The sequence below is a fragment of the Prunus avium genome, chromosome 1 (genome assembly GCF_965620075.1).
Source record: "Prunus avium chromosome 1, drPruAviu1.hap1.1, whole genome shotgun sequence".
Taxonomy (NCBI): domain Eukaryota; kingdom Viridiplantae; phylum Streptophyta; class Magnoliopsida; order Rosales; family Rosaceae; genus Prunus; species Prunus avium.
In genome coordinates, this window is record NC_142284.1 from 2,012,709 (window position 1) to 2,035,215 (window position 22,507).

Here is a 22,507-nt window from a genome sequence, read left to right on the forward strand (position 1 = left end):
ATAAGAGGCTTGTAGCTCAAGTGGTTACGAGCAGTTATTTATGTGCCCGAACACAAGTGGTTATGAGCAGTTATTCATATATTGTCAAGTGTTCAAACCTTCCCCAAATCACGTGTATCCAAAAAAAAAAAGGTATAGGAATTCATTTTTATGGATAAAAAAGCTAGAAGAGAGAGGTTGTACCCCTTTTTGACCTAAACAACAACACTAAAGTTAATTGAATGATGGTGCCCCCTTTTTCTTTTTGGTTAAATTGTTTCTTTTCATTTATAGAAAAGTTTGATTATTCCTACTATGCAAAACAAGCTTGAACTTTATTTGGGCCCACTCACCATGCCCAATTTCTTTTCTATCTCGCCGTCAATTTAAATACTTCCCGTGACCGTTAGAATTTCGTCCTTCCATTTGGCGCCATGAAATGAATCACTCGCTATTGAAAACTGTGAATAAATGCCAAACTCTCAGATCCTTGAAATCCATCCATGCCCATCTTTTAGTCACCAGCTCCGTCGTCTCGTCCAACCTTATCCTCAACAAGCTCCTCAGGCTGTACTCGCGCTTCGGAGCTATCAGTTATGCCCGCAAGCTTTTTGATGAAATTACTGAACCAAATTCCTTTCTTTGGACAGCCTTAATTCATGGGCATGTTGAGAATCGTCGATATGAAGAAGCATTTTCTCTATTTACCCAAATGCATGGTGAGTCCATTGAGCTTTTGAATTTTACTATTGCGTCTGTGCTCAAGGCTTTAGCTCGGGAGGGTAGAGTTAAAGATGGGGAAACAATTTATGGGTTGGTCTTAAAATTTGGATTTGGTTCTGACTTTACTGTTCAAAATGCGGTACTTGACTTGTTCATGAGATGCGGTAAAGTTGATGTTGCTAGGCGGATATTTGATCAGATGGATGAAAAAGATGTGGTTTCTTGGAACTCGATGATCTCCGGCTACGGAAGTAATGGCAGAGTTGATGTTGCAAGGCAGCTGTTTGATTGGATGCCTGAGAGGAATACAGTTTCATGGACAAGCATGATTTGTGGATATGTTAAGTCTGGGGACATGGCGGAGGCAAGGGTTCTTTTCGAGAAACTGCCAACTAAAGACTTGGTGTCATGGAATGTGATGATTTCTGGGTACACCAATGCTAGTGATGTTGACAAAGCTCTCTGTTTATTCGAAGTGATGCCAATTCGTGATATTGGGACTTGGAATCTGATGATTTCAGGGCTCTGCAAAGCAGGAGATATTAAACGAGCAGAAGATTTCTTCAACATGATGCCAAATAAGAATGTTGCTTCATGGACCATAATGATGGATGGTTATATAAAATCTGGCAACGTTAATAGTGCGAGGAGCTTATTTGATCAGATGCCGGAGAAGAATTTGGTTTCTTGGTCTACCATAATTGGGGGTTATGCAAGAAATGGGGAGCCCCACAGTGCTTTAGAGATGTATAAACACTTCAAGGAGCTAGGAGTTAGACCAGATGAGACTTTTATATTGGGAATCATATCGGCTTGCTCACAGTTAGGAATTCTAGGTACAGCTGAATCGATAGTTGGTGATTATGTTGGACAATCAACTCTGTCTAATCTACAAGTAGTGACAAGTTTGATAGACATGTATGCAAAATGTGGAAGCATTGAAAGAGCTACACAACTGTTTAAAATGACCCGTAAAAAAGATTTGCTTTGTTATAGCACCATGATTTCAGCCTTCGCTAATCATGGATTGGGTCAGGATGCCATTTCTTTGTTTGAGGAGATGAAAAAGGAAGGCATAAAACCTGATGGTGTAAGTTTTCTTTGCATTCTGAGTGCTTGTAATCATGCTGGTCTAGTCACGGAGGGCAGGAGGTACTTTAAACAAATGACAGTTGAATATAGAATTCATCCTTCTGAGAAGCACTATGCATGTATTGTTGACCTTCTTGGTCGTGGCGGGTGCTTAAAAGAAGCTTACAACCTTATATGTAAGATGCCATTTGCAGCTCCTTCAGCTGTATGGGGTGCTTTACTTGCAGCCTGTAGGGTCCATCGCAATGTCCAACTGGCTGAAGTTTCCGCATCTGAATTATTCAAGATTGAGCCGGACAATTCTGGCAACTATATCTTGTTATCCAATATCTATGCTGCTGCGGGAAAATGGGATGGTGTTGCGAAAGTGAGAGCGCTGATTAGAGAGCACAGGGTTAGGAAAAATAGAGGCTCTAGTTGGATTGAGTTGGGAAGTGAAGTCCATGAGTTTGTTAAGGGAGATATGTCCCATTTTGATTCAGAATGGATATACCTTATATTGGATTTGCTTAAGGAAGATATGAAGTTCCTGGGATATTTAATGGACTTTGAAGAGAAAGAAGAATTGTCAACCTCTACATGGCATTCTGATATGTTCTCTTACAATATATTTGGAAGATGGATGATGGAAATGATATGATATGATATACTGAAGAAATTGTGTGGATTTTCTGGCATGATATTTTCGAAGTCTTCTGATTTAAAGGTCCCCTATATGGCTTTTTGTTGGATGCTGTCCACCAGTGTCTCCGTTTCCCTTCCTTTCTGTAAGGGGACACTTAACTACGATAATAATGCAAGGTTGTATCTTCCTCTGATGAGAATATTTTTTTTGAATTAAATGGTTTCTAAGAGTGTTTGATCTTCATTTTCAAGAGCCACAGAATAGTACTAATCTCAGTTTTGAACTGTCAAAAATCACCAAGGACACCTTATAAGGTCACAATTAATTTAATTCCTGGGCAAGAACCAATTTTGATTCCCAAGTTTTTAAATCAAGTCGAAGGGTTTTGTGACTTATCAAATTGGTATAATATGCCGATAACCAATTTTGTGATAGTAAGAAGAGTTTCCCATCAGACTCAACCAAGTGAAGTCCATATAGCCCAATCCTGAAGTGCAACTCAATGACTATGAGAGAATCTAGGGATGAGGACTCTTTCGCTTTGCCTTGCGGGCCAAACAAGCTGTATTAATTGCTAAAGGTTGCATTTTTCGGTTTTCATCTTGCTGGAGTAGCTCAAGATATCAGTAATACGAAGTTATGACAGAGGTATGCTCTATTGCTTTGCTTAACATGTTTATTTATATCTTCACCTTTGTTTCTCTTTCTTTTCTTTGTTGAGATTTTCAAATAATATTATTAATCTTCTTTTTTTTATAAATTTATCTGACTGCAGAATAGGTTGTTATTTCTGTAGCTGGTTCTTTTAGAATATGCAACTCCAGTAGAATATGCTAAACCATTTTCTAATAAATTGCTGCAATTGGATCTAAGCATCAAACTTACATCTGAATTAGCTCATAATCACTTGAGTCAAGGCTTAAATCACCTTTAACATGTCAACTAAAAGACAAGAGTGAAATAGAAGATAATTTTGATGTTTAAAAGATAAATAAAGGGGGTTTCAAAACCCTGCATCAAAACTTCTGACATGTTAGCAATAAAATGTTATAAAAGTGTAATTGAATGAAAAAGATCACATGGAATATGCAGCCATTTAGAATAAAAAAGGAAAAAGGGAAAGTTAAAAGCTTTGAAACATTATATCTAAAATATAAGTTGTAATGCTTCAATAAAGATGACCTTGTAATATAAACAAAGAATACACTGCAGTCAGATGCATCCCCTGCTAATGACCCATGTAGTAATACAATATTAGTCAATACAATGTTTACGAAGTCCCAAAAATTTTCTCTTTTCCTGTTAAGATTTCCAGACAAAAGAAACAAAATTTAATCATTTTACTTAATCACCGACTTTGCTGACATGTCTGGTAATTAGGGTAGATTTATAGACAGCCATATCTTAAAAAGCCAGGAGAAAAGGAAAATCCATTTGCTGGGTTTAAAAAAGTGTTTTAAGAGTAGAAAATATATATATATATATACAGAAATTCTCTTATGCGGACATCCGGACGTTATTATCGTGCGGACGCCGTGTATTTGGTACTACCCCTCCGTGTATTTGGTACTACCCCTCCCTATATATAAATGTTAATGATTATTTTAGCTGAAGTCTTAACTTTTCAACTTGAAGAGACTTTACATGTTTTACTTAAGTCTCTCTACTCATTGATCCTAAAATCTTACTCAAAAAATTAGTTCTGGTGGAATTGGAAAACCCTTGAATATTTTATTTCTACAATACAAATGACTCGAGGACCATGTGCAAAGAAAAACATCAAAGCTGAACTATCAACATCTTTGGATGACCAAATTGCAATTGTGTGACTACATATATGACCATGATGTTTCCCATTTAATTGTTAAGAAAACTAATGGTATGGTGATATTTCTATGGCTGTCTATGCTTTGGATGAATTATCCACAGAAACAAAGAAATCTTTTGTGATTTTTGTTTGCCTCTTTCTCTTAAATGATTGTCATCTTCAGATAGCAAAATAACTGAGAAGTTTTTGTTCCCATATAGATTGCCCTATATAGCCTTCAACTATGCTTGATGTCCAGCAAGTGCTTGGTAGATAGAAATTTAATGGAGACTGTAGTTTGTGATGGAAGATGATTAATTGATAGGATTCGATGCATCGGTAACCAGTCAAATATTTCACTACCCCTGTCATGAACATCTGAATCTGCTACTATTGTAAAATGTTTGCATGTGGTTGGAAATTTGATCATGTTTAGGGAGTAGAGAGGCCCAAGATCTTTTAAACTATTTGGTAATGCTTTAATTCCTCGACGTGGGATTCATATTCTCAACAACTCAATCATGTTTAGGAAGTGGATATGAAATTGAACATTGAATTATTGAACATCCAAATCTTTCTCAATTTGGATAACACCTTACACATTATCTTTTGCTCATAACACTTAAATGTATTCCAGAAAGAAAGGGGTACAAAATCTGCATGCAATCTGAAAATTCTACACATATATTCAAATATGTATAACTTTATAATATATATATATATATATATATATATATATCCATATCAAATAGTACATTACTCATAACCAAAACATGAAACATGTCACATCTTCCCTTTATACAATCTCTTTGGAACCAAAATCTCTCTCTGTATCCTCAATCCACAACAAATCTTGCTTCCAAACTTATGGAATGAATCTGTAATTACTTCCACTAGATATCTTCTGCTTCTGTCTACAATTCCAATCAACTCCAGAGAAGACCTGCCAGAAGTCAAGGAGACTAAGATCTGAATATCTTCTTCGATAACCCAAGCTGTGAGATTAATTTGCTCTCCATATCATGTGATATAGAGAGAGAGATATATAGAGATATCTCTTTTCTTCTCCCTGCTCTTATGGGTTGCCCTCTCTCCCTCATACACCACACCCCAAGCCTCTGGCTTCTGATCCTTTCATGATTCTGAGCTTCTTGCAGGACGACATGAACATTTCCCATGGAACATCTCCAACCAGCATCCAGTCGCCATCTTTGTCCTCATAAGTAGGTGCATATTCTGAGCCTTTGTAGCCTTCCCTCTCTGAGTATTGGCCTGGAAAAAATAAAAAATCAAGGTCATAATCAATTACTAATATTCTATTTTTCATCAAGAATTAACTTTACATCAAGCAACAAGAATAGATTAGATCTGATAGTCAATATTTTCTTACCTATAGTGAATTTGAACATGACTTCTAAGGCCTTTAGGAGTTCTGGGTAGCCTTTGTAAACCCTCAGATCAATTTTTCTGAGGTAAGGTGCTCCATCCATGCTTACTTTCACATAAATCCCAGAAATCTCAGCCTCAGTCTTATTTGCCTGAAGGCTATTCTTCCTGTAAGATCTGATTGGTGGCCAGCCCACTATTTGTGCCCTGTCACATCAAAAACTCAAATTTATGAGCACAATATTTCAAATCTAGTTCATACCATTTCCAATGTTCTTAAATACTAGAAATTCATCTCAACAAGAAGATTAGTCCTAAAAAAAAAAGCAGACTTACTTTGCAGGAGGGGTTTCCTTATGAGCATCAGAGGTTCCCTTTGATGCATACTCTTCTTCACTTTTTGTATCAGGCAAAGCTCTCTTCTTGTTAAGAGCACTAGGCAGCTGCCCTACTGCTTGAACCTCATCACTTTCGTCTCTTCCTGGCAACCCCAATCTCAGCTCTGTTGCCTTAAGGTTGAGATCATTCTCATGTGTCTTGCTTTCCATTTTTTCCAACAATCTTCAATGAAAACAGATGAGTAGTAAACGAACTTCTTGAACCTCAAAAACAAAACCCAATGATCTGCTCTAGCAAAACCAATAAACCCAATTGAAAACCAACTTCTTTCTGGTTGAGGCAAGTTTCCTTCTTTCTTCTTTTGTTTGTTGCAGAGAAGTTTGAGAAATGTGTTTGGTTTGTGGGGAGGTGGGAATGCAAGGTTTGTATTGTATTTTATAGATATGATAAAGGAAGGCGTAGAGCTGTGAAAGGCCCTTTGTTTAATTGTTATTCTCTCTCTCTCCATTGCATGAATTATGGACAAAGGAAAGCTAAGCTGTCGGTAGCAATAGCAGCACCTTTGAGGCAATTTGCCCCTGCGTTTGGGGGACAAGAATGGGACAAGCTCAGCCACCCCTATGCAAGACTGTGGACTCAGAAGGACGGTCAAGATGCGTTTTGGGGGATTGTGGGGAAGCAATCGGGACCCTTGGTTTTAAGGGAGGGTTGGGGAGCATCTCCATGTGAAAAGGGACCACATGGATGTTTGGTATGAGCATTAGCATCACCATGTGAGACTAAACTGTGGCACTCCCTCTTTTACTTTTTTCTTTTTAATAAATAAATCAGGGAAGTTAAAAATCCTGACTCAACCACTCTTACCATAACTCATAACCAGTTCCTAAGTTTATGTAAACTTTATTTTCTTTAAATTTAACTCATTATATTCAATTTATTGTTCGTATTCTTTTGCTATAAACAGGGAATCGAACCTAAAACCTCGTGTGCAAGAGCAAATACGCTACCACTTCAACTACAAACCCTTGCCTAGTTTGTATAGAGCAATACAATTTTTCTTTCACCAGGGAGGCCTGCAGTTTAGGGTTTATTGTCTGGTAACACCGAATTCCAGAACAGGTTTGACCCGATTTACGTGCAATTCAATCTTGATGTGTATATAATAAGCATTACAATTGTTTGACTGAATATTGCAGATAAGATGACTTAGTAAGAGAAAAAAAAAAAGACCCTTCATAGCCAAGCATATGAAATCCAAAACAAGAGTGGACTTTTTCTTGTTCTAAGTATCTAATCTATAACAAGAACTGTTGTGACTCAATAACCAATTTATTTTGCTTTCAAAAGCGCAGACCTAGATCCATTATAGGAGAAAATTATGGAGCTCTGATTATTATAACACAATTGTATAATCTTAAGTCTTAGTGCCATGGTTTATGGGGGATTAGGCATTAGCAAAGCAAGGTTATGTTTATTTAAATTATGTCCTTTTAATATGGGGGATCAAAAGTAAAGGTTGGTCAATTAATTAAAAACTAATTCAAAGGGCTCAAAAACAATGAAACACTACCCTTTTTTCTCCTTATCAAGATGAAACACTGCAACGTTTGTAATTCAAGTGGTTAAGAGTATTGACTCCCTGCATCAATTTTAGATCCTAGGTTTGATTCCCCCTTCCCCAATATCGTTTGTATCAACAAAAACAAAACACTACCTTGCAATTGATCATGACCTTAATCGGGTGAGTCCCACCCTTTCAATTGGACCATCTTCATGCTCATATAGTAGTGCTTGTTCAATGCATCTTAACCTACTCGTATATTATTGCATTTTGGTCCATCCCTTCCCTGCCGCACTCGTGCGCGTTAAAAAGATGATCAATTATTGTCATGAATTAATGCTCTCTTCTCAAATCTCAACTTCTCATATTCTTATCCACACATTAGCGAAACCAACATATTAATCTCATCGTATGAACTATTTTATAACAATCTTGTCAATTTGGTTGAATGCCAAGCATTCAGTCGTTTGGAACCAAACTTGCTATCATTTGGATATGAGTAAGGAAAGAAACCTTTCTGGATATATGATCTAGAAAGCTTTGTTAACCTTTTTGAAGATTCTTCGAACTGGTTTCCTTGATTTTTTTTATTTTTTATTTTCCTATAATAGTATGCTTGCAATGCCCATATTTATAGAATTTTGTTACAAAATCAACTTACTAAACGACAATGAATTCAAATTATCTATTTATATTTTCTATGATATTATTATGCCTCATAATCTCACATATATGGCCAAAACTTAGTCATTTTTAGGCCTCCAACTAATTATCCCTTTCAATATTGAATTTCAAATGATTTTTAAAAAAAATAGAGGGAGGTATTCGAACTTGGAACCTCTTCTGACATTGAGATTAAAACATCATTAGACTAATAGCTAGTTCGTTTGATAATGCTAAATATAAATATTGAAATTCTATAATTTTCGCCGTAAGTATCTAACACAAAAAAAAAAAAAAGGATTAAAAATATAAATATAGTTGCATGTTATAGTGCAAAATATTGTTATTTTCCAGTCTGAAACTTTGAAGCATTTCTATCAAGGAACAGGATGAGCATTGTACGAATTCAACGTTAAGCAATTTCACCCTGTTGGCCTTGTCGGGAATTTTGTCATTATTGCTTTATCAATGAGCAGATAGCAACGCATATATTCATGCTGAAATCCACAAAGTTAGCTGAAATTTGTGGCATGCAAGCCACGAACATATATGGCAGAATTCAGTGATTCAGATAGATCAGTATCCAAGCTGCTTGCACTTGTGGTGCCTGAACTATAAACTTGGCCGCTTGCTGATCAATCAAGCCAAGAAACTCAACAAGTTAAGAAAGAAAACGATGCACAACTACTATTTAATAATCAAATTTAATTTCATTAGGTCTAAATTTTCAGCTTTTGATCGGACCGCTTGAAATCCAGGTTGGACATGATATGACTCATCAGTAAATTGCATGCATGAGAGAGAGAGAGAGAGAGAGAGAGAGAGAGAGAGAGAGAGAGAGAGAGAGAGAGAGAGAGAGAGAGAGAGATGGAGATTTCCAGGTCGACAATCTTTGACCAAGTATAGGGTTGCATATGGACTATGGATTTGCATTCGTGGAGCACAAAGATTGTAATTAATGTTTGGAATCCAAGAAAATTGAGACGTGTGGTGGTGATGGCTCTGCATGAGATTTGGATATGAAGCATTGATATATAAGTTCCTCCTTCCTGCCTGCTATGTTTTATTGACTTGATATATATCAAAACCTAATTGTATATATCCTTATTTTGAGCTGTAATTGCTCCAGTCCAGCCCAAGATATATCAGCCCTCAAGTTGCCTGAGGGAAATATTACTTTAACATTTCAAGTGCTTACTAATTAGTCGAGTTTAGCCAAACAAAAATGCTTTAGAATCCAACTTTTTTTCTTTCTTACTCCAAATCTCTTATATGAGACGAAAAATACGCGTAGGAAAAAAATTGGGTTTTATAGCAGCTTCCTCAACTAACAAAGTTAATTATGAAACCTAACTGGATGTTCACATGTGGAGGTTTTTTTACGATAAATGGTCATGTGGTATAATTTGTCTACGTGTTATAATAAAAGTGAATATTTATTGATATTATTTCTTAAAAGGGGGAAATATCAATCTCACGGTACCACATTCTAGGGGTGGCATTTTATACCGAAAAACGGCAAAAACCAACCGATAATTTACCGCAATGAAACCGCAATCGCGGTAAACCGAACCACATTTGCGGTATTTAGAACTGAACCGCATTTGCGGTTGCGGTTGCGGTATTTGATTTTCAAAACTTGCGGTTACCGCAAACCGCAAATATATTTTAAATAATATTGTCTATATTATATTATATGTAAAATATATTTCATACAACATATTTCATACAATATTTTCTATTCACACCCATTATTTATGCTCATGTTATTTATGCTTCTTCTTATAATAAAATGTACTAAACTTATGTTATTTTATTTTGTAGATAGCATTGGTGCTCAAACAACACAACGGGGTTCTTCAAATCCACTCACCACCACCAACACTTGAGTTTGTAACATTGGTGCATTGCATTTTCCTTTTAGTTTGTAACTTTAATTAACTTTGAATTGGATTTTCTTTTGGGTTGTAACTTTAATTCATTTTGCATTGCATTTTCCTTTTGGTTTGTAACTTTAAAGAATTTGGAATTGGAATGCTTGAGAAGTTTAACTTTAATTGGAATGCTTGGAATTGAACTTTAATTTTCTTTAGGTTGTGAATGCTTGAGAAGTTGAGGAGATTGTGAATTTATATATGCTTGAGAAGTTGGATTTTTATGACACAAAAAGAACTTGCGGTTTTAAACCGCTAAGTCACGGTAACCGACCGCTTTTTGCGGTTTACTGCAATGCGGTAAACCACAAAACGCGGTCGATTTGTAGTTTCAAAAATCACCATACTGCAAATAGTCGGTCGGTTTGCGGTTTGGACAAAAATTCGCGGTTACCGAACCGCAACCACCCCTACCACATTCTATAATTTCTAGTTGTCCTGTGGGTATGTTGCCATGCATGCAAATATCCTTTTGGGACTGAGATTCAAATTACCTATTACATTTCAGTACCCAATAAGAAAACTAAAAGCAAACTTGACAACTCTGATTATGGCGTGGTGGCTACCAAAAGAGACACTGAGGCCCAATACAGGATGTCAAAGCAGGTTGGAATATATTCTTGAATGAAAATTAGCAAGTCGGTGCATATATATATATACACACAGAGACAGAGATATATGATATATGATATATATATATATATATATATATATATATATATATATTAATTTTGCAGCTATTCTTCTTAGGACCCTTCTTGTTCACTAATCATACTCCAAATGAGAAACAAAATCATACAACTCAGAATTAAAAATGGTGTACATAAACCGATATTAAGCATCTGGGTCAGTATATTGTAATTAAAATAATATCTTTGGGGTACCCCAAACCGAGTGGAGAGGGGAGAGGGGAGAGGAGAGAGGTTTAAGAATAATAAGGTCGACTGTTCTGTTTCATTGCTGTAAGGTACCCCATGGGCCTAGACAAAACGACAAAGCACAAGTAAAGTTTGTGGCAGTGGTCCCCCCCAGAGGAACCCTAAAAGCGGGGAGGAGTTGAGGAGCACTAGACAAAATTGGGGAGGGTTCAAGGGTAGGGTGGGGAGGGAGAGGGAGGGTCACTGCCTCACCGGTTCACCTTTGTGCAATAAATCCGTGGGCATCGTCTGATTAACTCTATTTCCATACATATATACATGTATATGTGTCAGACTGTACCATCATTTCAATCTTTCGAGCACCAATATTCCACTTGGGTCGGGTTGGGTCCATCAATTTTTACCACATTGTGCTCCTCATTCGGATAATATTATGTACATCTTCAATTAATATGAACCGACCCATATGTGGTCATCAGCAAAAACCCAATCCAAATCCTACCCTACTCACCCACTCTCCACTCCACTCCACTCCACTGCTGTCTCTGTTTCATCTATTTAATCTATCGAGGGACTTATTACTCAAGTCGTTAGGAAAAATTATCGCTACATTCGAAGTCTAGTATTCGAATCCCCTTCTCTATTATCACTTGTATACATTTACTTGAACATAGTACCTGGTTTAGACTAACAAAACTGGTACCAAGAAAATTTGTTTGAATCCCTCTGTTCATCACAGTTTCCAATTTTTAGGTTTAAATTTTACTATAGCATACTTGGTTAATTCTAGTGTGAGATGGGAGTGTAGTCCCAACACCCAACAAAAGGCGATCAATTTTATTTTCTTGTAATTATTTATTGGGTATGCTTGTTATATAGTCTTGTTCACTTCAAATTCCAAGATATATAGTTGAATAATGTAGCATGTACATTTTTTTTTTTTGGTGAAATAAGGGAAACCCCCAGAAAACAACTAAGCCCCGCACATGAGTCGAGGCCTAGCAAGACCAAGTAAGTCATCCATCAACAGATAGCTAACCCAGACAGGAGCCTCATCAAAGAAGCAAATTCCCAAATCCAGATTATAACTCCAGTTTGCCAAACAATCGGCAACACAATTCTTTTCCCTGTAAATGTGGACAAGGTGACAAGTTCCAATTTGTCGCATGAGATCACAACAACTATGCACCAAAGCAGCAAGAGGATGGCATTGCAATGAATTGATTTGTTGAACAAGTGAGACAGCAACAGCAGCATCCATTTCAATAGCAAGGTTAGTGACACCTTTTTCAACAGCAAGTTTTAGCCCAAAATATAGGCCCCAAACCTCAGCCTCCAAGATATGACCTTGGCCCAAATTCACAGCAAACCCGGCAATCCAGTCACCTGAGGAGTCACGAATAACACCTCCTGCTCCAATAATATTAGTGGCAGCCCTTCTAGAACCATCCACATTCAGCTTAAGTTGACCAATTGTAGGAGGTTCCCAAGCCAAAAAGACAAGTACTCTATCATCATTCACATATAGTGTGGGGTGCATTGCGCAAAAATATGTACAAATACATGCATATTGCTTCACACAAAACTATGCAGATATGGATCTTTACATCAATAGACCATAATTTGTTAACTTATTGCTATATATCATGAAGTAGTAATTACAACTCCAACAAATAATAAGTGAGGTATTCCAGTTATATTGATAATTATATCATCATTCACTCTATACAATCCTAATTTTTTTTTTCTATATATTTTGGCTTGAAAAGTGTGATGTTAGTTTCTTATATCGAATCAACTCAACTTTAAGGAGGATTTTCAAGAAAATGTCAAATACCAAATATTAAATTTAAATTTGATGGCTTATGTGACAATTTTATAAAGTTTTACATTTCACTTGATATGTCAAACTAAAATATTATTTTATTACATTAGTGTTGATTTTTATATATTACTTTTTGGGCACATTAATTGAAAAAATGAATAAAATAATATCACAAAGTCAAAACTATAAAAAATGACAACGTTATTTCACCTGAGCTTTAATGTTTTCAGTTGGAGTGAGTCCCAACTATTTTTTCAACATGCTAAAATTGCCACATTCGATTTAACATCTCCAAGAGATGCTCTTAAGCAATTTGTTTCAATAATTTTTCAGAATGTGTCAAATAAGCGGAACTAGGGTGTTTGAAATTAGTACAGTACTCTAAACGGATTCAAATACTTTTCAAAGCTAAGGGTATGGTTGATAGCACTTTCATTTTTGGTTTTTAGTTAAAGATAGATAGAAAATGTATGAGGGGAAGAATGGGGAATGAGAGATGTAGGAGAAAAAAAGGCTCCAATTATACAATTTGAACAAATCAAGTATTTTAAATTGACTTGAACTTGCCAACTCAATGGAAAAGGACCTTGATTTACAAATCAATAGTCTCAAGTTCAAACCCTCATGACACTTTGCTAGTGTATGTGTATGTGCGTGTGTGAGAAACCTCCCTCCAACTTAGACTATCGCTTGTATTAAAAAAAAAAAAAACTTAAAGTTGAACCATAGCGGGGGTTAAAATGTTCTCTTTTGCAAACCCTATTGTGGCCCCGGAAAACGTAATGTAGCACACACACACGTGTGGTGTCTATGAAAAGATTGATTTGTGTGTGGATCTCTGAAAACTTGCAAAGCAAACCAGCCACACGAGAGGGTTGGGCTGGGCTGCTGGCCCCGAGCCATGATATCTGGGAGCAGACCTTTTTGTTTGTTGGTTTGCCTGGTTGTCACCGGCTGAGAGAGAGAGAGAGCAAATAATTTGAGAACCAACATGCAAAACTCCAACTGGTTGTTGGACTCAGCCACGTCTACGCACCCATGACCATTCATGGTTGCAACCATGCCTGCAGAGGTAGGGCCCCACTAACCTAGGAAAATGGAACACCATCATTCATCATTCATAACTGGGCCCACTTTGCTTCTCTCCAGTCTTGTCCACGTAAATATTGTAGGACACGATCTTTCCCACTTTACTTTACTCCGGTCTTATAATTTGTGTCGTAGACACAACACGACTTGAAATGCGAAGGGAAAACAAACGGTAGAGACATGGCTGCTATCAAGGTTCTTATTCGGGCCAAGGCTATTGGAGGATAGCTGATGGGCTGTCGGAGTAAGAGATAACTCTTATTAAGTTGGGACTTGGACAATCTGAAGAAGGCCGCCGATGATGCTTTGCTTTAAGCTAATTTGTTACGGGCCTTAAAACTTTACAAGATTCTATGCATGGTTGACTCGGATGTTAGTGCTCAATTTGTGAGTACGTACGGGTGGCAATTCGTGTGAACGAGTTATGGTTACATCGTGTTAAGAAATAGTTAATTTCAAATTAACTCATTTAATTACGTTTGTCAAATGTATACAATTTAACCAAACTACATAGCCCAACAGATGTGGAGTATTATGGAGACAACGATGATGTTGATAAGATTTTTGGTTCGCAAATGCACGAAGCCACTTGTTTCTTATTGAATTTGGGAAGTATATTGTTCTTGAGAATATAATTGAAGATGTAGATATAATAAAAGTACTTAATAAATAAAAACAAAGGGGATTCCACCGAAATTCAGAGAAGAATCACTTAAAAGTAAAACTCTTCCATTTTTAAATCCCGAATCCGTGCTTGCGTACATGATCGACCAGTCGGGATAAACCAAAAGACCAGTTGAACCAAGACCTTGTACAAGATCGTTGATGCATTATATGTATAGGTATGTCTCATGGTGTTTGTAAACTACTTGAGATGAGAAACTTATTGATATAGGGCTACAAACGTCACACAATTAATTAATGCACGTATAACTTGAAATCACTTTCAAAGATTTCTATACTAAAGAAAACAATAAGGAAGATAAACTTTTTAGGGAACCTAACCGGAAAGATTTATTCATTCTCTAGTCACCCACTAACAGATTCGGTATCCTCCTTAATATCAGTTACATATTTTATGAAAGTTTGATGATTTGATTATATAGTTTTATGCAAACCGCGTAAGTTAGAAGAATGATGATAATGAAGGAAAGAGGCAGCCTGGTCACTTTGCCAGGCTATATTTTTAAACTCAGAATTGTGAGCAAGAAGTGTACTAATCAGCCCCCACTGTGGTATCCACTGTCCCAAGTTCTACCAACATATGGAATAATATTATTGCGGAGAAGATTCTTGTACATTTTGTTTGGGAGGAGGTAGGGGCCATCTTCTGAATAAACTAGCTCATTGTGAGTGCTTTGATCGAATTAATTATTAGGCAATGCAAAACATTAGTTAATTTCGTACATGTATCTGCTTTGCAAAAGTATCAAAACAGATCAACTTTGGATTGTAAAGCAACGGATTTTGAAACGCCTTAGGGCCTAAGCTCAAAAGCCATTACGCGTGTATCTTATATAACCTTATATATTAATGAACAAACACTTCACACTTTTGAGTGTTACCAACCTAAAATGATATGGATATAGGTGGCAATTGAGTGGTGTCATTTTGAAATTATTTTAAATGTATGAAGAATTGTCCCACATTGAATAAATTATCATGTACATGTGACCGCGACGACACTTCTTCTTCAAGTGGTGCTGATCATGTTCATTTAGGTTCCTGAGTTGTTGTTGGGGTTCAATTATGTTGGGTTTTGTGGGCTTTGATTGAGATTATGCTTAATTGTAGTGATGTGGACTAGTAGTTGTTAGTGCAGCTTTTGTCTGCTTTTTAGCATGTTAATTTTTGTTGTCATCTCGAGCTTGATATTTTGAATGTCGTGTTGATGTCTTAGTTTGTATTGTTGAAGATTATCTACTTAATTAAGTTGTTCTTTGATTAAAAAAAATATTTCTCATAACGAAAGTTGAATGAATATGCAAGGGCAAGAGTTATCTGACTGCCATAATGTTAATTAGCTAATGACTATATCAAAAGAAAAAGAAGTTAATGCCTATTACCCAAAAAGAATAAAGTCAAAATGATAAGTAATCTCTTTAAAGTATGCATTAATTAAAAGACATGATAAACGAGGTCTAGCATATATAGTGAAAAAGGGCTTTGACTTGCACACTAATAATCTCATATTTGAACTCTGGTGACGTCTTGGTAGTGTATGTATGAAAAATCCCCCTACCCTTTGTAGTTTATACTACCACTTGTATTTCTTTTCTTTATTTTTAAAAAGACATGGTCAACATGAATTGATCTGATATTTGATACTATCTTAAGCTTAGCCGCAGCAGGACCACCAAACCTCTCCATTAATTGTTGGGTTAGGTCAGTGCATTGTAAAATAGATTTGCCAAAAGTAATCCGAAAGAAGTCACTTTCTTTACTACTAGATAAGGACCTGTTTGGGAGTTCAAGGGAAAAAATTGGTTTCTTGTACTCTTATCTGATTCGGACTCCACCAAGTCCAAAAGGAGGAGGAGGAGGAGAGGGTATGTTTTTCCTTTGGGCCACTGTTCCAAGAATTCGTGGCCAGGATAATGCCTGATCATCAGACAGTGAGATAATTAAGATATACTAGTAGGTTAGAAACAACCCAGAATGGGGTTGGGAAGACGTTGACAGGGCAAGGGCACAGCTAGGGTTTGGCATGTTTCCTTCTCTGGGGATGTGACCTGTCTCTAAGTCATCACCATGCCTTCAAACTTTTAAGATAAATGATGTCCAACACTAGTTAGGGATTGATGTTCATGAGTAGTCAAGGCATACACTATTTGTGACGTTATTCCCCCTTACTTGTAAATCACAATTTTACATATATTAAAAATTAATAATATATTCAAGAGGTCTTGGGTTCGATCCCAGGCGCTTGCGAATAGAGCAGACTTTGTTGGGAGAGGTCCCCGCTTTGCGCCCAACAGTACCTCGAGGGTTAGTCCCCGCAATCGCGCGGGGGATACCTTGGTTTTCACCAAAAAAAAAAAAATTAATAATATATTTACGTACATGTGTCAAAATGTTATTTATAAATATTATATATATATATATATATATATATATTTTTATAAGAAATTAGATGAATTTCTGTAGTGGTGTGAAAGGGAGACTCACTACGTACGTCAACTGGAAATTTGTATTAATATAGTTTAGATTTAACCAATCATGTGCTTCATTTTATGGGTAGCTAGCTTAATTTCGAGTGTATAAGATATGACTTTTCTTTCATGTGCTATTATGCATATTGGTAGGTTCCTGGAAAATTGATGTTGTTATAAACTATTTACACATGTACTATATGGACAGGATTACAAATGGCTTAGTCGTGGTGATGATATGCTTCTCCCGACTATCAACTGACTAATTAAATTTATAGAAAAGGAAAGGGCAGGGTGAAAGGAACGTGCATTGATAATGTAAGAAATACGTTTTTATATACATCATTTGTTACGATTAATTTATTATATATATAGAGATTTTCTTACATACGAACGGTATTACCGTGCGAACACCATTGTAAATAAGAAGGAAAGCAGGGAGGGATAATAGAAAATACATGACGTCCACATAGTAATAACATTCAGAAGTCTACATAGGAGAAAATATGTATATATATAAGTTATTCTCTCATTTGAACGTCTGCGCGTTATTACCGTGCAGACGTCGTTGTAAATAGCGAGGGTTAGTAGAAAACACATGGCATCCACACGGTATTAACGTACGGATGTCAGCATAAAATAAAATTATTCTCTCATCTGGATGTCCGCACTTTATTATCGTGCGATAATAATGTCCGAACATTCGGATGAAGAATAACTATATATATATATGGGTATGTGATAGATGGAATGAGGGCTAGTTGAGTTGAGATCCAATTAAATGGAAATAACTATCATTATACCAAATACTATATTTTATACTTATATAAGAAAGTACGTCGTTTCTAGCTTGTATTCTAATATAAAAATTTCAAAACTCTCCAAAATATTCAACATTTATACTCCAAAACAACATAGTTTTGACTTTTGAAAGTATCCACAATATATCAACGAGTGAACACGTGGCTTCTAATTTATATGATTTTTGTATCTTATGTTGAAGCAAAAATATTCTCACCTTTGTTAAATTGATCAATGTTGTATTGTCACTCTTCTATGTTTTTTGGATTACAAAAATAAGAGATGACACTGATGTTGCAGCCCCATGGATTAAATCCTAGTTAGTAAATTCGCGTATAATATGCGTCTTATACACATTTATATGTATATCTTAAAAATACTTATATTTCATGTAAACTTCTCAATTATACAGAATATACATGTTTTTTGAGAGCAAACGTATTATTCATGAATTATACACGTAAAATGTATTTAACACGATTAATACACGTAAATAATTTTAAATTGTTATATGATGGGCGAATTTCGCAGTGTATATTTTTAAGAAATGTTTTGAATGATAGACATATGTACTTCATAAATGTTTGGTGAGTTTCATAAAGAGTAATACGCATATAATGTGACTTGAACCAAACTTTTTCTTTTTCGTTTCTTGGTCGGGTGGAACATTTCATTCCATAGGAGATTCATAATCTATATACTATATGATACTCAAATTAAACTCGTAATCATGTTCCAACATGAACCCAGATTTCAGACAATACTAATTTTATTTCTAAAATTTTTATTTTCCATTCTTCTTCTTCCTTTTGGGCCTAAATTTCCTAACTTGAAAAAACCAATCAAGGTAGCTGGCGCAGCACTGCCACACGTAGTGGGATGGCATGTGCACTCACATGAAACTAAGATATATAGTAAAGCAAGATGTGCACAAACCTAGCGCGGTGCCTTGGTTGGTGCATAATTAGCTCTTGACAAATCAATTTAATTAACTAACGTCACACAACAAAATTCAGAACAGCTCTCTTCTCTTTTTTTTGGTCGGCCTAAAACCTTGACTGTATTTGTAAATTTGGAATAAGTATTATTGGGAGTTCAACTTAGAACTTTTCTGAACATTTGAGAAGAGAAAAGCTACTAAACTTAAAGTTAGTTGGTAATAAATCGTCAAATATTGCCATAATCAGGAATCCTTCAATTATGAACGTACAAAAAAAATGAAGAGAAAAGTTACTAAACTTGAAGTTAGTTGATAATAAATCGTCGAATATTGCAATAACCAGGAATCCTTCAATTATGAACATATTTAAAATATATATAAAAAAAAAATTAATGGTTATGCAAAAGAAAAGATAAGGGAACTGTTATTGACACCCTATGAAAGTCATTATGCACTTTTTACATTTCAATTTCTCCATTATATTGATAAAACGTACTTGCTGACTTTTTTAGAGCGTTAACATCGAAAGTCATTATGCATTTTTCACAGTTCAATTTCTCCATTATATTTATAAAACATACTTGCTGACTTTTTTAGAGTGTTAACATCGAAAGTCATTATGCACTTTTCACAGTTCAATTTCTCCATTATATCTATAAAATGTAGATGCTGACTTTTCTAGAGTGCTAACATGCAGTTCCCAAAAGACAATATCGATAAACCTTACCTCTAGTGACATTTGATGGATATTGAAAGGATTGAAAATACAAACTATTTAATAACCACATCTCTTGCACTATGGAACTCATTCATATAAGTAGGTCCTACATACAAATTCTATCACTATGAAGATCACGGTTAATGCTAGAGACATCAAAACAAAATCTCTAATTTGGTAACTCTTAATATCATTGAAATAGTTTTATTCTAATTTTAAATGAATCATCTGACCGCTGCCTTGCGTTGCATGTGATGGTTGACTCTGAGAGCTACAAACAGCTAGCTAGCTTGAAGGCTCAACAACAGGAGATAGAAGCCATATTAGCCACTACCTCCAAATCTAATCCCGTCGGCAAATGATTGCCACCATCTGCACAACCTCAAAACATCAACGCTCCCAATACCTCCACGTGTCAAATCATCAGGCCATCAGAGACTCGATATGACATACACATGCAGACACAGACACAAGCGTCCCACGCAGTTATATTATTGAGTGGGGGTCTTCCTCTCTTTGCCCAAAAACAACTCAACAACACAACAAGACACAAGAAAAAAAGAAGCAGCAGCAGCTCTCTACGCATCACCACCAATACAAGCTAGCGCAAGCACAGCTTTTTTTTATATCAAACCATTTTCTTTGTTTCTTTTCTCTTTGGCCGTGGCTGAGTTTCCATGGCAGCTTCTGCTGTTAGCCGCAAGATGCCGAACATGCTTGGGGTCGAGCGCGATCTGAATCTCAAAGAGACTGAGCTGTGCCTTGGTTTGCCTGGTGGGGGCACTGTGCCTGAGCCAGAGACTCCCAGGGCTACTGGAAAGAGAGGCTTCTCTGAGACCATTGATCTCAAACTGAACCTTCAGTCCAAGGAAGATCTGAACGAAAACGTCAAAAATATTGCTTCCAAGGAAAAAAACAACCTCCTTACTTGCACAAAAGATCCAGCAAAGCCACCAGCTAAGTAAGTGGGATTATCTGCATATTAGCACATAATCTAACCTCAATTCTTTATAGGGTCGCACATATTGATAAATTACTATGTTTGAATTTACAAAAGTTGTGAGTTAGGCCAGTTAGCCAGGGCAGTGAGCCTGCCCTTTTATTTTTGTATATTTTCTGGAGTTTTCCAACAAACTGATTTCATTTTTTGATCCGAAAATTTTGTAAATTAATTTTGTTTTTCTAAGTTTATTTTTCCTTTCATTTGGTTTTGTGGGTAGTGTTTGAATAAGGACATCAATGAGGGCTTCATAATTTCTATGTAGCTATAACATGCACTAATTAAATGATTAATCCAAAAAATTCAGGGCACAAGTTGTGGGTTGGCCACCAGTGCGATCATACCGGAAGAACATAATGGCGCAGAAGAGCAGCAGCGAGGAGAGCACTGAGAAGGGAAGCGGCTGCAGCGCTGCGTTTGTGAAGGTTTGCATGGATGGTGCTCCATATCTTCGTAAGGTGGATTTGAAGATGTACAAGAGCTACCAAGAGCTGTCTAATTCCTTGGCCAAGATGTTCAGTTCCTTCACCATGGGTAAGTTTGAAAATATATTATTCAATCAAATTAACTCTTCGACAACAAACCCAAAACACAAAAAATTAATTACTTAGCAAAACATGTACAGAAAAAGAAATAATACATGTTTAATTTCCTACTTTAGAAACTGTAGATTTACCTTAATTTAGATCTTGAGTAGCAATTGTTTTTTTTAGTGGACATGATGAAATCGTTTGTTGGTATATGATCATTACAACCTATAGGTTGTTAATTGTCACTTCATTGTTATTATTTTATTAACTCTTTAATTAATTAATTATCATATTGGGATTGAATATTTACAGGTTACTATGGGCCCCAAGGAATGATAGATTTCATGAATGAGAGCAAGTTGATGGATCTACTAAACAGTTCTGAGTATGTGCCAACCTATGAGGATAAGGATGGCGATTGGATGCTCGTGGGTGATGTTCCGTGGGAGTAAGTTCTTCATCCCTTATTTCTACAAACCCTAAATCAAATAATAATCACAAAAAAATAAGAAGAATTTTTTTTCAAGAGCATTAAAAAAATCCTGCTACACTTAATTGACAAACTTTATTTCACTTTGTATATGCAGGATGTTTGTTGATTCATGCAAGCGCCTGCGAATAATGAAAGGATCAGAAGCAATTGGACTTGGTATGTGCCCGCATAAAATTACTACTAAAATTCTCTATATAAGTTGCCTCTACACATGTATAAAATGCCCGTTTCCAAGATTTGTTGGCTTTGTGATATAGCTAAAGGTCATCAAGTCTTCGGTTCAAAATACCATGGGACCGTTCGGATCCACATACTACCAGAAAATTTAACTCTATTCATCTATATATTACTAATACTATTTTTGTTTCACTTATTTTCAGCTCCAAGGGCTATGGAGAAATGCAAAAACAGAAGCTGAGTTCGATCAGTCGGTCTAGTATTTTAAGCGCATGCTGTGTCCAAGAGATGGAGCAGGGTGTGTTTCTCTGAATGTGTCTGTATTTTTATGCGATGGTATATAGATAGTAAAGATGCTGGACATTTGTAATGGACAAGAAGCAATAAACTTAACCTAGTGTCTGCCTTGTTTATTGCTATTGGATTTCTTTATAATTACCCCCATTATTTTTTATTGTTGACCTTGTTGTCATAGTTGTTGTGTGTTTTATTCCTTCAAATTAATGCTACGTTTTTTTCCTCTCGAAAGATTCTTCATTCATTTTCTGATCAATTTCCTGTTGATGTATCCAATAATTTATTGCATTTTTGCAATAATTTTCCTGAGGAGGGTACTAATAGATTGATGAGGCAAGTGAGCGAAGGGAACAAGGCCATGTGCATATTGATGGGGCTTTCGTTTATGGCCATTTATTTATATTCCATTTGTTTATAAATTCATGATAATCAAATATCTGTATCTGACTGGTGAAAGTAGGCTGTGTTAAGTGAACGTGGTTTGAGTTCTATAATGGG

General features: G+C 36.0%; 3 protein-coding genes across 3 annotated transcripts; 2 read left to right on the forward strand and 1 right to left on the reverse strand.

Annotated features, from left to right (window-relative positions):
* The first annotated feature begins 79 nt into the window (after positions 1-79).
* Positions 80-6,805, forward strand: LOC110763580 (putative pentatricopeptide repeat-containing protein At3g15930). The gene is made up of 2 exons (XM_021966395.2): positions 80-3,067; positions 6,480-6,805. Exon 1 carries the CDS (start codon positions 419-421, stop codon positions 2,432-2,434), a length of 2,016 nt encoding a protein of 671 aa, XP_021822087.1. The 5' UTR covers positions 80-418; the 3' UTR covers positions 2,435-3,067; positions 6,480-6,805.
* On the reverse strand, positions 4,963-6,483 carry ATAUX2-11 (AUX/IAA transcriptional regulator family protein). The gene is made up of 3 exons (XM_021966396.2): positions 5,949-6,483; positions 5,617-5,819; positions 4,963-5,498 (listed from the first exon to the last, which is right to left on the reverse strand). The coding sequence occupies exons 1-3, from the start codon at positions 6,158-6,160 to the stop codon at positions 5,323-5,325; spliced, it is 591 nt and encodes a 196-aa protein (XP_021822088.1). The 5' UTR covers positions 6,161-6,483; the 3' UTR covers positions 4,963-5,322.
* Positions 6,806-19,994: 13,189 nt separating the features above from the next.
* On the forward strand, positions 19,995-22,240 carry LOC110763555 (auxin-responsive protein IAA14). The gene is made up of 5 exons (XM_021966347.2): positions 19,995-20,473; positions 20,820-21,046; positions 21,355-21,490; positions 21,630-21,691; positions 21,916-22,240. Exons 1-5 carry the CDS (start codon positions 20,190-20,192, stop codon positions 21,951-21,953), a joined length of 747 nt encoding a protein of 248 aa, XP_021822039.1. The 5' UTR covers positions 19,995-20,189; the 3' UTR covers positions 21,954-22,240.
* The last annotated feature ends 267 nt before the right edge of the window (positions 22,241-22,507 follow it).

Excerpts from the sequence above, each read along its gene's own strand:
- LOC110763580 (XM_021966395.2), top strand. The coding sequence starts at position 419 with ATGAATCACTCGCTATTGAAAACTGTGAATAAATGCCAAACTCTCAGA.
- ATAUX2-11 (XM_021966396.2), bottom strand. The coding sequence starts at position 6,160 with ATGGAAAGCAAGACACATGAGAATGATCTCAACCTTAAGGCAACAGAG. Across the intron at positions 5,820-5,948 it reads AAGGAAACCCCTCCTGCAAA|GGCACAAATAGTGGGCTGGC; the intron begins GTAAGTCTGCTT and ends TTGATGTGACAG. Across the intron at positions 5,499-5,616 it reads CATGTTCAAATTCACTATAG|GCCAATACTCAGAGAGGGAA; the intron begins GTAAGAAAATAT and ends TATTTTTTCCAG.
- LOC110763555 (XM_021966347.2), top strand. The coding sequence starts at position 20,190 with ATGGCAGCTTCTGCTGTTAGCCGCAAGATGCCGAACATGCTTGGGGTC. Across the intron at positions 20,474-20,819 it reads CCAGCAAAGCCACCAGCTAA|GGCACAAGTTGTGGGTTGGC; the intron begins GTAAGTGGGATT and ends CAAAAAATTCAG. Across the intron at positions 21,047-21,354 it reads GTTCAGTTCCTTCACCATGG|GTTACTATGGGCCCCAAGGA; the intron begins GTAAGTTTGAAA and ends GAATATTTACAG.